Source organism: Salvia splendens, chromosome 4 (assembly GCF_004379255.2).
Source record: "Salvia splendens isolate huo1 chromosome 4, SspV2, whole genome shotgun sequence".
Lineage (NCBI taxonomy): Eukaryota > Viridiplantae > Streptophyta > Magnoliopsida > Lamiales > Lamiaceae > Salvia > Salvia splendens.
In genome coordinates, this window is record NC_056035.1 from 12,266,259 (window position 1) to 12,282,588 (window position 16,330).

At 36.4% G+C, this 16,330-nt stretch overlaps 2 protein-coding genes across 4 annotated transcripts; both read left to right on the plus strand.

The window, feature by feature from the left end:
* Positions 1-1,085: 1,085 nt before the first annotated feature.
* Positions 1,086-3,693, plus strand: LOC121798617 (magnesium transporter MRS2-I-like). Of its 3 annotated transcripts, XM_042197697.1 has the most exons (11): positions 1,086-1,537; positions 1,610-1,639; positions 1,936-2,089; positions 2,173-2,294; positions 2,411-2,485; positions 2,569-2,787; positions 2,866-2,910; positions 2,994-3,038; positions 3,189-3,218; positions 3,324-3,443; positions 3,517-3,693. In XM_042197697.1, exons 1-11 carry the CDS (start codon positions 1,292-1,294, stop codon positions 3,601-3,603), a joined length of 1,173 nt encoding a protein of 390 aa, XP_042053631.1. In that variant the 5' UTR covers positions 1,086-1,291; the 3' UTR covers positions 3,604-3,693. The 3 variants fall into 3 exon arrangements, with proteins under 3 accessions (XP_042053631.1, XP_042053630.1, XP_042053632.1); XM_042197696.1 differs by having other exon boundaries at positions 1,086-1,639; XM_042197698.1 differs by lacking the exon at positions 3,517-3,693 and having other exon boundaries at positions 1,086-1,639; positions 3,119-3,218; positions 3,324-3,442.
* A 4,276-nt stretch (positions 3,694-7,969) lies between these two features.
* LOC121798618 (E3 ubiquitin protein ligase DRIP2-like) lies at positions 7,970-13,328 on the plus strand. The gene is made up of 8 exons (XM_042197699.1): positions 7,970-8,153; positions 8,278-8,519; positions 9,400-9,499; positions 9,891-10,209; positions 10,300-10,742; positions 10,835-10,888; positions 12,557-12,629; positions 12,844-13,328. Exons 2-8 carry the CDS (start codon positions 8,405-8,407, stop codon positions 13,012-13,014), a joined length of 1,275 nt encoding a protein of 424 aa, XP_042053633.1. The 5' UTR covers positions 7,970-8,153; positions 8,278-8,404; the 3' UTR covers positions 13,015-13,328.
* Positions 13,329-16,330: the final 3,002 nt, after the last annotated feature.

Below are 16,330 nucleotides of genomic sequence, written 5' to 3' on the forward strand. Positions count from 1 at the left end.
ATATTTTATGATAAAGATAAATATAAACATATTTCTTGGATTACACATGGCTTTTAATAATCAATTTTTCCTAAAAAAAGTGAAGTCCACAAAAATATTTATATAATTCTAATGAATCATAAGCCCAAACTTAGGAATCTCATTTTAGCCCAAAATTTGGAAGCCTTATTTTATAAGAAATTCAACTACCTCCGCAGCCCACAGCATGGAGAAGAATAGCATGAGGCTGGTTCATATCCTTTCTTTAATTGTTTTGTTTCTCAAACTGTCCTCATCCTAAGTCCTAATACAATGGATGCCATTTATTGACATGATCAGTTATGTTTGTTATACAATGTTTTGTATTTCTTCTAATAAAGATGAACGTTTATTTTTCATAACCCTAATTGGCATAGAAAGTTGATTATGTGTGCCATTGATATTTGATAGTAAGCTCATATGCCATCAGCTTGTTATGTGTGGACTCAGTTATTTCACTTGCATCCGTTTGTAGCTTATTTACAAATATCTTAGGTGCAATAAAACTAATTTGGGGGCAGTTTTAGGTATGAGAAATGTGATTCACAATAATTGCACGACATTGAGAAAGAGACACGGCACCGAATGGACAATTGCACCGCCTGCTTTCTAGTATAATCGTGGCCTACCTCATCGCCCCCAATTGCTATATATTTTTTTGTTTTCAATAAAAAGTACTTTTATTTTTATTTATATTTCAAAATTAATTCCATATCTAACATAGATATGTCATTAGCTTCGCTTAGGTTTTCATTGGACCGAAATATATTGATAGATCTGCACGTGAGTGGTCCAAGTATTCTGTTTTTGATTTATTTTCGAATTTTAGAACATTTTAAATTTCATTACAAGTAGAAATAAGAATAGAAATGTGTATGTAAGCATCACTAATCATATGTTGTTTTGTTTCTCTTAGGAATTAATACTACTAGTTTTGTCTGAAAAATTAGATCAAGAAGATAAAAAAGTATGTTGGATAAAGAAAGTGGACCATAACTGTAGAAAGTAACAAAAACAATTACTATAATGACAAAAATCCAAAGCAAGAAACAATTGGCATGGTGAGTAGACAGCCATGCAAACTGCAGCAAGCAAACGCACACACTAGATAGATCAAGATGGCCCCTCCACTCTCACAATCAGTTAATTTCATCAAACCCCACACACAAATAATATTACTACTATACTATCAAGAATTGATTGAGCTTTTCCACCACTCAAGTAGTGAGTTTGTTTTTGGCTGCAAAAGAAAACAAAAAAGATAGCTTTGTTGATGATGGAGCAGAGTAGTGATGAATTGGGTGCGGCAATTGAGATGTCGTTCAAGAAGAAAGCTGCGGTTCCGAGGAATTGGATGGTGGTGGACAGCTGCGGTGAGGGGATGATTGTCGATTGGGATAAGTTTGATATCATGAGACGCCTCCCCATTAATGCCAGAGACCTTCGAATTCTTGATCCTCTCCTCTCTTACCCTTCTGCTATTCTTGTCAGAGATACCGCCATTGTCCTCAATTTGGAGGTCCTTTTTCTCTTTTTATTTCTCTCCCTATTTAGTATTTACTCTCCTCTCCTTAATTTTATTGTTTTGCAGCATATCAAGGCGATTATAACCACAGATGAGGTCAGTTTATACAATTCTTATTTGGCTTCCCTCTCTATGTTTTACTGGTTTTTATGCAAATCTTTATATCACTATCTATATCAATCTTCCAACTAGAATGTGAATGTGTTTGCCGTGTTATTGGATTTGTGTTCATATCTCAATGAAGTTGAATATGAAACTTCCAAGTTGAATGCAAAATGTGTGTGTGTAATTGGATCTTTGTGCAAATCTTGGTATGAATATTAGTGAATCTTCCAAATAGAAGGTGAATGTGTTTGCTCTCGCTCTCTCTCGCTCTCTCTCTTTCTCTGTAGGTGTTGTTGAGGGATCCTCTTGATGAGAATGTGGCCCCAATTGTTGAGGAGCTGCAGAGGCGGCTGCCTCTTGGCATTGGTCGCGGTGAAGGAGAAGAAGAGGAGCTGCTTGAAGCACGCAGTGGTGAAGTAGACTCTAATGAACTAGTAACAGGTTTCATCTCAAAACAATTCCTACATTTCTTTTATAATCTCGGTGCTCTGCTTTTACTTGCTTTGTTGCTGAAACTATGCTAGATTTCCCGTTTGAATTCCGAGCACTAGAAGTAGCATTGGAAGGCGTGTGCAGCTCCCTCGATGCACAAACTAGAGAACTCGAGATTTCTGCTTATCCTGCATTGGATGAGCTCACGGCTAAGGCAAGATACATTGACTCGATTTTGTGTTTCTTCATTTTCCTTCATAAACTCTGATTCTTCAACATGTAGTCTGAGAAATCCATATGCACACTATAGTCGTGTTGCTGATTTTGCAGACAAACAGCACAAACTTGGACCGTGTGCGCAAGATCAAGAGTTCTATGACAAGATTGACAAGCCGGGTTCAAAAAGTAAGCCCAGTTTTAGGCTCTTGAGATGGGAACTCCCCCCTAGCTCTTTCGCGTTGTTCTTCATTTGGGTGTTTGTTTTGTAGGTGAGGGATGAACTAGAGCAACTACTGGATGACGACGATGACATGGCTGATCTCTATCTCTCAAGGAAGATGGCTATGTCAGCTTCCGTCTCCACTGAATCTCTGAAAACAGAATCAAGATTTTATACAAGCAGAAGCAGAAGCAGCAGTAGCAAGGGAAGTGCAGTAACCACTACTCAAGAAGAGAATAATGTTGATGAACTTGAGATGCTACTTGAGGTTTTCTCAACATTATTTAATCTTAACGTTTTGAACACTTGGATGAATTAAATGTTTTATACTGTTGTAATTTTGCAGGCTTATTTTATGCAAATTGAAAGCACTATGAACAAGCTGACTACGGTTTGTCAATTCTTGTAGCTTTTCCAAGATTTTCACATCTTGTTACCCTGATTTTTATTTTTGAATTTTTGTTTCTTATGTAGTTGAGAGAGTATATTGATGATACAGAAGATTACATTAATATTCAGGTAATGATATGAATATGATTGTTTCAAAACTACTGCTGTGACATTTTGCACTATATGATCCCGTTTTGGCAATGAAATAGGAATTTCTCCGAATTTTCTATCCAAGCCGTTCATATTATGCTCTTGACAATTTGATCGTGTTTGATGCAGTTGGATAATCATCGGAATCAGCTAATTCAGGTTTACTAGTATTTTTTTTATCTCGTATATTTCATTTCACCAATACACGTGCATTGAGGCGGGGGCGCATATGATCGAAACCATAAACTTGTTTTCTTTGTGCAGCTGGAGCTGTTTCTGAGTTCAGGCACAGTGTGTTTGGCTGTGTATTCTTTAGCAGCAGCTATTTTTGGAATGAATATTCGATATCCATGGAGGGAAAACCATGGCTTCCTATTCAAATGGGTAATCATAAAAATTTAAATATTTTTCATAGTACTAACTAAAGAAAATTAACTTGTAAATGTGTGTGATGCAGGTTGTGATGGTTACTCTACTTGTTTGTGGATTCCTTTTTCTGTGGATGATCTCTTATGCTCGACATAAGGGTCTTGTTGGTTCTTGAATCTTGATTAGTAAAACTTTTTATTACATTTACCCTATCAATATGTGGAGTATTTTTTTATATGCTAATAGTATTAATTAAGGTCTGAAATGCACCACCAAAAATTTAGATCCTTTAATTTGGTCAATCGTTGTTAATGGCGATGGAATGAGTTAGTCCTTCAGTTTTGTGGTTTGGATCTTTCACCTCATTTATAAAGCAGAGTTGGTGCAACTGCAACTTTATTATTTCACACCAACCTTAAATGCCATTGTTTTGAGGTATACTCACTTAATAAATCAAATGGAGTAGTAGTACTTTTTAAAAGTTGTTTAGTTCATTCAAATTTCAAACAATGAATGAGTTTGTAACTATTTCTTGCAAACACTTTCTAAATAAAACAATAATTATCAATCTATCAATTATCATATCCAAACTCTGTGCTCATCATTACGTTATGGTTCCAGCCAGCTAGTATATACATTTATTTATTGTTTCAACTATCAAGAACGAATTTATTGTCTTATCTCTATTAAAAATTTAAATTTCAGTTGAGATCAGTGAAACCCTAGATTTCACTGATTCCCGTACACCACGGCCTTCTCAACACACGGATCCACAAACACCCTTCGAACACAGCCTTGCTCACAAGAAACTCCCACACAACACTTTCAAGCACACGGAGGATCGGTCACCGGAGAAGACCGAAACGCTAGTTTTGAGAAGGGAACCGAAGAAGTGACCTAACTCACAAACTACAATGATACATCTTTTTAGAACTGAGAATCGTCGGTGGAAACGAGAGCTTGAAGGAAATCGCTGGCTAAAACTGCCGGAAAACTAGAGAGAAGTTAGAGAGAAGGTGGAGGAACTTTCAAGAGAGAGAGAGAGAGAGAAAATATCTGAATGACTGAGAGAGGAGAATGACCGTCTCCTAAACAAGCACAAACAAATAAATCGGATGACCCAGATGCAGGATCCATGTGGAGGTGCCAGGTGTCGGCTATCCGGCGCATCAGGTAAGTGAGACGCCTGAACTTGGGCCACTAGGGATTGGGCCCCAATAATAAATCCAGTTGGGCTCCTCATAATATTGGTCCATGCTAATATTAATAACAACCCACAACTAGAAGTGGTCCAATTTCAACATTCATCCAGTTCTAGTTAGGGTTTCTCGATTGTAATCTGTTACTAGTTAGATAAATTGTGTAACAATCTTTTGTATTGTGACTTGTTCTTTCTGAGTTTAGCTAACTCTATAAGCGGTGTAAAACAAAAGAGGTCCTAGTAACTAGTGTCATGGTGGTCTGATCCCTACAGTGGTATCAGGGGATCACTGTGGCACGCTAGGTCAAAAAATTAAGGAGGTGAGCTCGTCAGAGTAAAGCTCAGCCTCCGGTATAGGCTCGGAGGTAAGTCGAGTATTCTTGATCTAGGACCCTGCTTTGGTATTTTGGCTTGAAACCCTACAACTTTTACAGTTTTTTAGTTTTAGGCGTGGGCAGTTTTTTCTGGTAGTTGTCGCTGGTCGCGGTATTAAGCTTATGTGCTCTTGTTTTCTTGCATGATCTTTGTTTCTGTTACAGCTTCTCATGCTTCCGTTGCTCTCTGCTATCTTTGTCGGTTTTTTCTCAAAGTGTGTATCTCATAGCTTTAGCTCTGTGTCTTGAGTTAATTACCTATCCACCATGTGCCTTAACCGCCTTGAGTGACCCCCTGCACCCCCAGTCATTGGGTGTTTGCGAACTAAGAAATCCTCTTGCCGGGGTACACGTGACAGATAGGGGGGAACTCAATTTGGACTTGATCTGTGTGTCTAAGATCACTTTGAGACTGTTGTCTCTGTGTGTGTGTCTGCTGTAACTTGAATCAATGTGTTTTCTTGCATGAAAAATCCCTGCATATCTGTTCTTGGTGGACTCTCTGTGGCTTCTTTGTTTAAGTCCACTATCTGTGCTAGTAAGGTTAAGTGTTGTGTTGATTCAGGATGCACCTTTCATATCTCTCATTTCAAAGACTTGTTTTCTGATTTCAAACATGTTGAAAATTTTTGTGTCAAATTCTTAGCATTGGTTCTGTGTGTTTGAAATTCAGTAATGGCTATGTGCTAAATTTGAAAGATGTGAGATATGTGCCTGACTTGTGTTAAAGAATGTTGAAATTGGACCACTTCTAGTTGTGGGTTGTTATTAATATTAGCATGGGCCAATATTATGAGGGCCCAATAGGATTTATTATTGGGGCCTAATCCCTGGTGGCCCAAGTTCAGGCGTCTCACTTACCTGATGCGCCGGATGGCCGACACCTGGCACCTCCACACGGATCTTGCATATGGGTCGTCCGATTTATTTTTTTGTGCTTGTTTAGGAGACAGTCACTCTCCTCTCTTAGTCATTCAGATATTTTTTTCTCTCTCTCTCACTCTCGAAAGTTCCTCCACCCTCTCTCTAACTTCTCTCTAGTTTTTCGGCGGTTTTAGCAGACAATTTCCTTCAAGCTCTCGTTTCCACCGACGATTCTCAGTTCTAAAGAGATGTATCGATGTAGTTTGTGAGTTAGGTCACTTCTTCGGTTCCCTTCTCAAAACTAGGGTTTCGGTCTTCTCCGGTGACTGATCCTCTGTGTGCTTGAAAGTGTTGTGTGGGAGTTTCTTGTGAGCAAGGTTGTGTTCGAAGGGTGTTTGTGGATCTATGTGTTGAGAAGGCCGTGGTGTACGAGAATCGGTGAGATCTTGGGTTTCACTGATCTCAGATTGGGTGGTCCGTTCAGCGGTGCTCGTCTTTGTGACTTGCTGTGAGGATTTGGGAGGTCTGAAGCCTAGTGCAGTCATTGCTGTGACCTGAGCCATTTGTGACCGGATTCTCTGATTTTGTTCTGTTTCGTTTAGCAATTGCTTAGATCCTTAGGGATTATTTTCTTGTTATACGAACTCTTCTACTTAGTGTGCAGGTGGTGAAATCGACCTAATCTAGGGGTCTGGAGCCTGACGAGGATCCAGTTCTAGTTAGGGTTTCTCGATTGTAATTTGTTACTAGTTAGATAAATTGTGTAACAATCTTTTATATTGTGGCTTGTTCTTTCTGAGTCTAGCCAACTCAGTAAGCGGTGTAAAACAAAAGAGGTCCTAGTAACTAGTATCATGGTGGTCTGATCCCTACCGATACAACATTCTCGCTCTCACGTATTCAATATTCCATGAATCAATTTTTTTAACCATGACACTACAATAAATATAGTATTTTCTATAAATGCAAAATTAGGGACGCAATCACTTCCGTTGAAAAATTTTCATGCGTCGTACACACTCATGGAAAGTAATATATCCAGGATTCAGAAATGGGGTGGAATACAATAATGCATGGTACCGTTTCTACCAGGAGTATAAATTAATGCTCTGAATAAAATTTACGACAATAAATATTTTTTTAGCAAAATCAATTATTTCCTTATTTACAAATACAATAGGAAAATTGTCAAACAAATTAATCACGGAGTTTAGTATAATTCTGGTCGGCCCTATACTTTTTAAAAATGAAATAATTTGAAAATGTGGCAGCTATCTCATTCAAAAGTTTCCCGTTGGCCTATGTGTACAAATTTTAATGATATGACATAAATGTATATCGATTAAATGATATAGCGTATACACGTATACTAACTAATGACCATTTTTAAATCATGAGTATTGACAAATTCAAGTATATATGTCCCATAAGATTTTTGAAATATAATACAAAATCACGAAAGTTTCAATTTTTCTCAATTGTCTCATCCTCACATAAAACGTCTTCTAGTATACTCAAAATGACGTTGTTTCATCAAAGTAGGTATTTTAAACTTTTCTTTTTATTACCTCAAACAGTTTGTTCACTATCAATCAATATCATTGACATGGAAGAAAGGAAAATGAGGTGAGAGATAAAAAGGCATAGAAGATGAATTAAAAAAAAGAAGAGTAAAGACAAATAAAATAAAAAAGAAAACAATTAGAAAAAAACTTATTTTAGTAACATAGTACATTGTTTTTTTTGCATCAGTATCTTACCAAAATCATCGTTTACATAGATAGTTTTGGTTGATGCACTAGCCTCAGTTTTGTCTAAATTAAAAAAGATGAGATGATTATAATAATTTTCAACCTTACTGGAGTAGTTTATAGTTTTATTTTTGAGTGAAATCAACCAAAATTTAATCCTACTCCATTTAGTAATTTGCTTGGCAAAGCCTAATCTGACACATGAACATTGTTTCGCCCAAATTTAAAAAAAAGTGAGATGATTTGTGAATGATTCAAATTGGGTGAGTTTTCAAGTCTTAGAATAGTAAATACACAACATTTAAAAAGGGCTTTATATTTCGGTTCATGCTGATTGTAACAACAAAACACAAACCCTCTCACTCTATCCTCTCTCTCTCTCTCTCTCTCTCGATTTCGACTTCTCCCCCGCGCACACACAAAGCACAACACGCACTCGCATAGGCCCAGAGATCATCCACGAAGCGGCACACCGTGAGCCCACGTTCCCGTTTCCCCCAAATCACCCCTACCCGAATAAATCCTCGATTTGCAGGTTTCTATCACTGCTAACCAACAATTCACATCAAATCTCACTCACACACTCCATGTCTCTTGTTTTCTGAACCTCATGCTTTTCTGCTGATAGTTTTGTGGTTTTGGTCATGGGTTTAATGCAGGCGCAGTAGAGAGAGAGAAAGAAAACGGACGTAAATCCGGTTGGGGGCATAGCATGCACCGCATAAGATAACGTGGGTTCGAGCGCGGTGGTGTTGTTCCGTCGAATTGAGTGAATTGGATAACACGATGTCACATCAGGTGGTTCAGGTCAGGAGAGAGGCGCTGGCGCCATGCATGACATGCCCTCTCTGCCATAAGCTCTTCCGCGACGCCACCACGATTATCGAATGCCTCCACACCTGTGAGCTGCCGCTGCTTCTCATCTCTCTCTCTCTCTCTCTTTTTTAAATCCGATTATGTTCGATTTCTGATTTACTCGTAGATCGTGGATGGTTATTGGGATTTTGATTTTGATTTCGAATTTGAGTTCCAAGCCTGCCCTTTTTGACCTGGGTTTTTCGGTTGGAATCTGGGTTTTCGTCGCGTGGATTGCGTTTGATTGATCTGGGTATTTAGATGCGTTTGTGGTTTGCTTTTGATTTTTCGTTTTACGAGCTTCTTTATCTGGGAATTTGTCTTTTGTTTACTGAATTTGTTGCTCCTCGCGTAACAAATTGTTGTGTTTAGTGGTGATATGTGCAATGTGAATGCTGGTGAATTGAATGAAATTATATTGGATTAATGTCCTTTATTCTCATGTTTTATTCACGAAAGTTATTGTGATTTAAGAATCTCGGATTTAAATGGGAGATATGCTTAACCACACGCTAATTAAGATTCAAAAGCTAATGACAAGTGTAAAAAATTTCTCACCAAATGCCCTAAACATGGATGTACCAATTAGCCATGCGTGCCTGTGCGGTTTACTGTTGTTTATCACTATAAAGCTAATCAATAACATCTTTGAACGACTAATTTGAATTCGACAGTAACCGTTTTAAGTTTTTTGCTTGTTCCACAACATGTGGCCAATCATATGATTAGTCAGGAAATGTAAATTTGCTACGTTTTATTCAAAGAGTACTCATTGTTTTGATGCCATCTATGCATAATTGGTGAAATTGATGATGCATTGCTTTTCTTGTCCCTAAATATCCGGTAATTTGCTCTGCGTGTTTGTACATCTTTGTTTAAATATTTGTTGCATTACCTGATATTCTCCTTTCTATGATGCTATATAGTTTGCAGGAAATGCATATACAAGAAGCTTTCAGATGAGGAAATGGAATGCTGTCCAATATGTAATATCGACTTGGGATGCGTACCATTGGAGAAGTTGAGGTCAGTTCAACTGTATTGATTTGATTTACTTGATATTGTGACATCTGTTTGCTTTGCTACAAACAAGGATACAACCTTTGCAAAAGCACACAACCTGTCAAAAACAAGATTTTATGCAGTCTCTATTCCCCTTTGTTGCACATAGAAAAGCATGTATACCAGTCAAGTTAAATGGAGTTTTATGGTTAAGTTTCTAAGTTAGATAGTCAGGGTGGCAATTTATTCTTGGCTATACTCTGAAAGTTCTGTCAAAGTTAACTCTTATGTTTTACTCTTTTCTATTGTTGTTATGTGTTCCTAGCTAGTAATTCATGGACATTTCTGGATTTGGATGCAAATTAGAAGGGTCTTTTCATTATTTCACTAAAAACTTGGTATCGTTCCTGATCAGGCCGGATCATAATTTGCAAGACGTGCGGGCAAAAATTTTTCCACATAAGAGGATTAAAGTTAAGTCCCCTGAGGTAGTGACGCCTGTTGCATTGCCTGCTAAGCGGAAGGAAAGATCTCTTTCATCATTGGTCGTCAGTACCCCACGAGTATCAGCACAGGTCGGCATGACTGGGAGAAGATCAAAATCTATTACTAGAAAAGCATCAAGGGGATCCAGTTTTACCATAGAAAAGCCTGTTGTGAATTCTGTTGAGGACCAAGCTGAAAGCTCTAGCTCACAAGAGATGCTGAACAAATCTACTCCCAATAATAGACAGGTATGTGTAGTTTAGAAGATTTTGAACATCCGACATCAGCTCTTTTGTCATTCCATGTACCAATCTGCATGCTTACTGCTATTGCTGCAGAACTCCTCTGCTGGTGAGCCATCTAATCATAGTCCTGATAAAGAAAGAGAGAATTGCTCTGAGCAATGGGAAGGAAAATTTGATCTGTGGAAGCCTTTAACTTGCTTGGTTGAAGCAGCAAATCGAAGTAAATCCTCTAAGTCCAACACACAATATTCTCATGTCAAATCCGAAGAGCAGAATCCTTATGAGGAGGAGGTTCTTCTCAAAAAAACCAAAAATAAGGAACAGAGGAAGAAACCCAAATTGAAAGAAGAGAAAAATTCTAGCGACCATAACCCTCCGGAAATTGAGAGGCCCAGGAAGCTACGCAGAGTCCGGCAGAAAGCCCAAAATTTTGGGAACTTCAGGGTTCCGCCTCAGGTTGTGCTTGATGCTGCGGGTGCTAAATTTGACAGAAGAAACTGTCCCATTTGGTTTTCTTTAGTTGCCTCCAATGAAGTGTAAGTAGCTCATCTCCAGCTTCATGAGGACTGGAAATTCTGAATGATAAGACTTATTTACTGATGCATCTGGTTTATAAAATAACTTTCAGGGATGGAGATGCATTTCCCTTGCCTCAGATTTCGGCAAGTTACTTAAGAATAAAGTAAGCTCTTACAATGGTTTGCTGTTTTGGCTATTAAATGTAGTGTTCTGCTTTGGCATAACCAATAAGATATTCATTTTTTGTCTTATGACATCATATATAGAGGGAGGAGAAAATCAAGACATATCATTTGTGGAAAATAAGAAATCAGTGCTTGAATATTAAACTTATTTTTCTTTTTGAAATTTGCACTATCATATTCCTGTGTCAGTTTGATAATAAAGTGCTTATTAATTAGCTTTTCATTAACTGTTCTGATCAATTAATTATGATATTTCTTTCTTTTACAAAGTTGAAGCCATTGTAAATGTACATCCATATGGTTGGTGATAAGTGTCTGTCAACCTTGTTGTAGTTATCTTGGATGACAAGTGTGGAAACTAGTGAAATCATGCATGTATATTACTTGTGTTACTGCATATTTGACCCTTTATCTCATGAATCTGTTATGACACATTATGTAGTCTATCTGAAACAATCTTAACAAATATCATCAGCTTTTAACCGTTTTAATCTGCTTTTGGAAGCCTACATGTGAAAGAATTTGCTTAACAGAACTATAGGTTTTCGTTAATGATTTCTTATGAAGCTGCATCAAGTATGTTAAGATTTTGCGCACATTTATTTTGCTTGGATCCTCGTAGATAGTTTCTTTGTCCGGCAATTTTTCTCTGATTAAGTTGATTTCTACAATTAATTATCTCTCTCTAAATGCGTGAAAATCCCAATCTAACGGGGCATGGTAATGTGATAACTTGATGGTATGAGTGATATTTCTATGAATGTGTAAATGCACACAATGCGTGTGTTGATGTTCGTTTTAATTAAAACTGTTGGGTTGTAGTAGCTTATATCCGAATTTGCTAAATTAACGTATCATACGTATTTTTTAGTCACATCAATACCATGGTCTTTTTTATTGTGAGAGGGAACTGACAGTTTTTTAATGTAAACAATAACATCATAGTACAAAATAAATACTTCAACTTATGATAAATTAGCTATTTGCAGAGAGTGAAGGTTGAACTTTGAGCTGAGATAAAATTCATTGTTTATTTTCCTGTGGTTTATAGTAGGATGGTTGTTAATCAAGTTGCCTTTACCTCTCATGAAATATCTGCTGATTGCATTATTTTATCAATATCCATGTTGAAACCAAATCATCAAATCATGTAATTTCCTCATGTGTTTTTGTGCACCCTCTATGCTTGGCCTTTATCCTAATGCTTTTCTGGGCACCCTCTTTCCCCATTCATCCTCTATGTCAGTGGTCATTTTATGCTTGGTGCAATGAAAAACCTGCTGATTGTGTGACTGGTGCATCACATTTGATAGTTATTGGTCCTTCTTGAATTATTATCATAGTCTGTAGAAAATTACAGTTGAAATAATTTGGGGGGCTCTGGACTTAATTTTCTCTAGTGAATTAAGATACGTTTGATTGTTGATAGCAGCCTGCAGAATTTGTAGTGCTTTAACTTACAAATATTTTCAGTCTTCATTTTCATTTTATTGCTGTTTCTTCTGAGTAATTACCCTCTGCCAGAAGATTTTATAATTTATAACGGATCACTGGTGTTATACTTGCATAATAGGAGTAGTACATAATTCACCGTATTATTTCTATTCTGTGTTGTGTCTCAAATAACTGAAGCTTATTTTTCACAGGGACGGAAGCATACCAGTTTCATTCATTCAAAAGTACCTCAAGAGGAAGTTAGATCTTACAAATGATGTTGAGGTAACCTCATTTCTATAGTCATTTCACACTCACTTCTGCTGGAGCCTAGTTTCCCGTTTTTGTATAACTATGTGCATGGAACTATATATCTTTGACTTAGCATTCTAGTTTGAGAAGCTTCAGTATGCTCGCAAACGCAAACAAGCATTTAGATTGCAAAAAAAAAAAAGAGTTTACAGCTGTGATCAGTTTGTGTGATATTGTCAAACTCCAGGTTGACATCAAGTGCATGGGGCAGACCATCATCCCCACGCTAACGCTGAACAATCTGGTTGATCTGTGGCTTAAAACAGCTAGTATAGACAGAGTGAAAGCCACAATCGGCTCATCAGCTAGGGATTTTGTGATGGTGTTGGGCTATGCTCGCAGGGCTCCTGATTCTTAGACGCTCGTGCCTCAGTTTTCCCCACAAGAGATGCCTTTCACGAGCACGGCACTTTGGAATTTAGGAGCAAGGTCACTATGAGAATGTCATTTGTAAGATGAGGAGCGAGGAGTAAATTTGGCATGTTTTAGGGATTTGAATTACCTGTGTTTTATATTATTATTACAAGATTGCACTCATGTAGGTTGCGAAACTTGCATTTTTTGTTCCTCTTTGTGTTTTTTATTACAGTACATTACACTGGACTTTGACATAATTATGGTCATTTCATATTTGCGACTGCTGAAAAAGCAATTTTTTCTTCTTTCATTTGAGATGGTGTCTTTTTTGTGTGTTGACATTGAAGACTTGTATTCTTTCAGGTCTGTTTGGTTAGGCTGACATCTAAGGAAACATCATCTTTTCTTATGTTTTTTTTTCTGTTTGGTTGCACTCAGCTATAGTACCTATTTAAAGTAATACTATCAATTATTTACATTGTATATTAATATTATTATGATACTAGTTGTTTTGCAATTGGCATTGTACCGAGCTTTATATCTAAACAAATTTTGTTATGAAATTAAGGCTGAAATTAGTAATTAATGTATGTTAATTACACATTATAAATTGTAGTATTAAATTATTTAATGACTTATGATTCATTAACAAGGGAATTAGTAACACATCTTCACTCTCTTTTGAATGAAATAATCTCCGATCAGAAAAGTTATTCTGAACTCGGCCACTTTCTGTGCAAGCTAAGTTGCATATTTTCACTTGCTTAACAATTTGCATTCCAATTATATATCTCAACTTCTATGCTTCTACCTGCCTGACATCAATTTGGACCATGTGAATAGTTGCATGATACACATTCTGTTACCCTTTCTCCTGCAAAATCTGAATGTATTAAGTCACTGCTTCAATTTCTTCACTATGATGGCTAATGGACCTGAAGGCATCATTTGCATTGAAGTTCACATAATCCCTCCCAATACTTATCTTCCAGACTGCTACATGATTTTTTTCCGTATGCGCGAGTCATTTTGTATGGAAAGGGACTAGATAAAGAAGAAACTGGGAACCTAAGATGGGCTTTTAATGTGCTATTGTGTTGGTGTAGGTGGATTTTAGAGGGTCAAGTGGAAGTTTCATTGTTCTTATTCATGTCATTTCATGGTTATTTTAGGATTAGGCAATAGTAAAAAAAAGTCAAATGTTTTAAGTAACGCTAGATAAATTCTTAGTACAACTATATTTTAAGTTTGATATGCTTATTCTTCATATATGCCTGCTATTACTGATGGTTGTTCTGTCCTCTATGAATTGTTTGTTGTGACTTAACATGATGCTATCTCGAATACTGGACAACAACTGCAGTACCCTTGTAGTTGTACAATTTATATGTGCATTACTCTTCACACATCTCAGACATTTATTTGGTTGTAACTCAATACTAAGAACGAAACTTACCAGCGATGTCAATGTTAACAAGCTTCTCTAAATATATAGTTGAAATTCTTCAATTTTCAGAAACTACTTCACCATGATTCATAAATTTACCATACACCAGTTTAGGTGATTTTGTGGTTGTTGATCTTAGGAGATTGGCATGCCTTGTTTGAGGAATTGTGGAGTTATTGCATTGTCTTGCACTAGGGAAGGGATACTATAAGATAGTGAATTTACTATATACATAAAGCTCAAATAATATACAAAGTGAAAAAAAACTGCAACAACTTGATGGAGTACTATTTTCTAATTCAGTAAATAACTGAGCCTTACATAATCACTAACTGAACCTTGTTCTTGTAATTTTAGTTTACTTACTCTGTCAAAAAGATTTTAGTTCAGATGTTGACATAGCTTACTAGACTAATACATTATACATTATACATTATACATATTGTGCTGTGGTTAGATTATGCTTTTCACCTATTCTCCAGATTGAAATCAAATTTTACATACTCCATCAAATAACAAGATGTTTACTGGTATTTTTCATTTTCTACTTGCTGATTCTTATGGAAATGTTGATTGATCATTCTAACTTACTTGTTCGCTTATTTCCTTTCTGTTTTTCTCATCATTTGCAAGCATCAATTAAGTTTCCGTGTTTGCGGTTCCATTCACGTTGTTTGCATTTTGTGCAACGGATATATCCGAGGTTGGTGGAAAAGGACAAATGGATGTACAATCATCCAAGAAAGGAAGGTGACATAGAAAACAATTACTACTCTTTTTCCATCACCTATGTTAGTTTCAACAGAAAAATAAACTTGTTAGTGTCTTTTGAAGTTGAAGATTTGGTGTTATTTGAATGTTGCTAAAATTCAAATTTGGATTGGTGGGTGATGATATTGTGTAGGCAGTTATAACATAATTTAGTGGAATACGTCATAGTCAGTTTGTACAGATTTGATTGAATAAGTGTGACAAAATGTTTAGGTGGTGTTGTAGAAACACAGTTGCATGTCTGATTTGTCCTAAAATGTAAGAATTTTGCATCATCAAGTCCTTTTCTTTGCCCAGAAATATTGTGGGGCGACACACAGAATGACTAGTAAAGTGAAACAAGAAAAAAACACTCTCTCTCTGTGTTGTCACACACACACTCTCTTCTTGACTCACAAATTAGGGTTTTGAATGATTCATGGCAATCCTAACTAAATGATGTACTAGTCTATTACTACTATACAATTACTATATCTTCAAACATGTCTAATATCAAACGAATCTCTAGAAGCTATAATACTGATCACAATCACAATTGTGAACTTCATTTTGGGTAATCTTAATTATTCTTGAATGTTTGGAACATGTATTTAGAGTATACAGAGCACAAGTTTTAAGTCCAAAACATTTTTCAAGTTTAATAAACACGCATCAACTATAACAAATCCAGTACAAAATTTCAAATTTCTATGAAAGAAAAAAAATAAAAATGCTTCATCCGTTTTACATTAAAAAAATGATGGAAAATAAATAAGTAAATAGAAAAGAGGGTGTAGCTCGAATCACCACTCCACTAATTCAAATCGAAAGATTGTTGTGTCTTGTGTCATGTGTGGGGTAGGGCATGATGAGGTAGGACCAAGACTAACCTAATTCACAATAAGAATTTGGTTTTTCTTTTTATTTAAAATAATAGTATAAAAATGGAGAATCTTTTATACTCCATGAGATAAATTACCATGAGATGTATGAAGATTTGTAACAGAATTATAATTAAATGACATATTTGTAATGCCACTGATATATGAGTGTGGATCCTAAATTAATCTTCACGTCGCATGATAAGTTATTCTTCCACACAACCTTTTAAAATAGTATT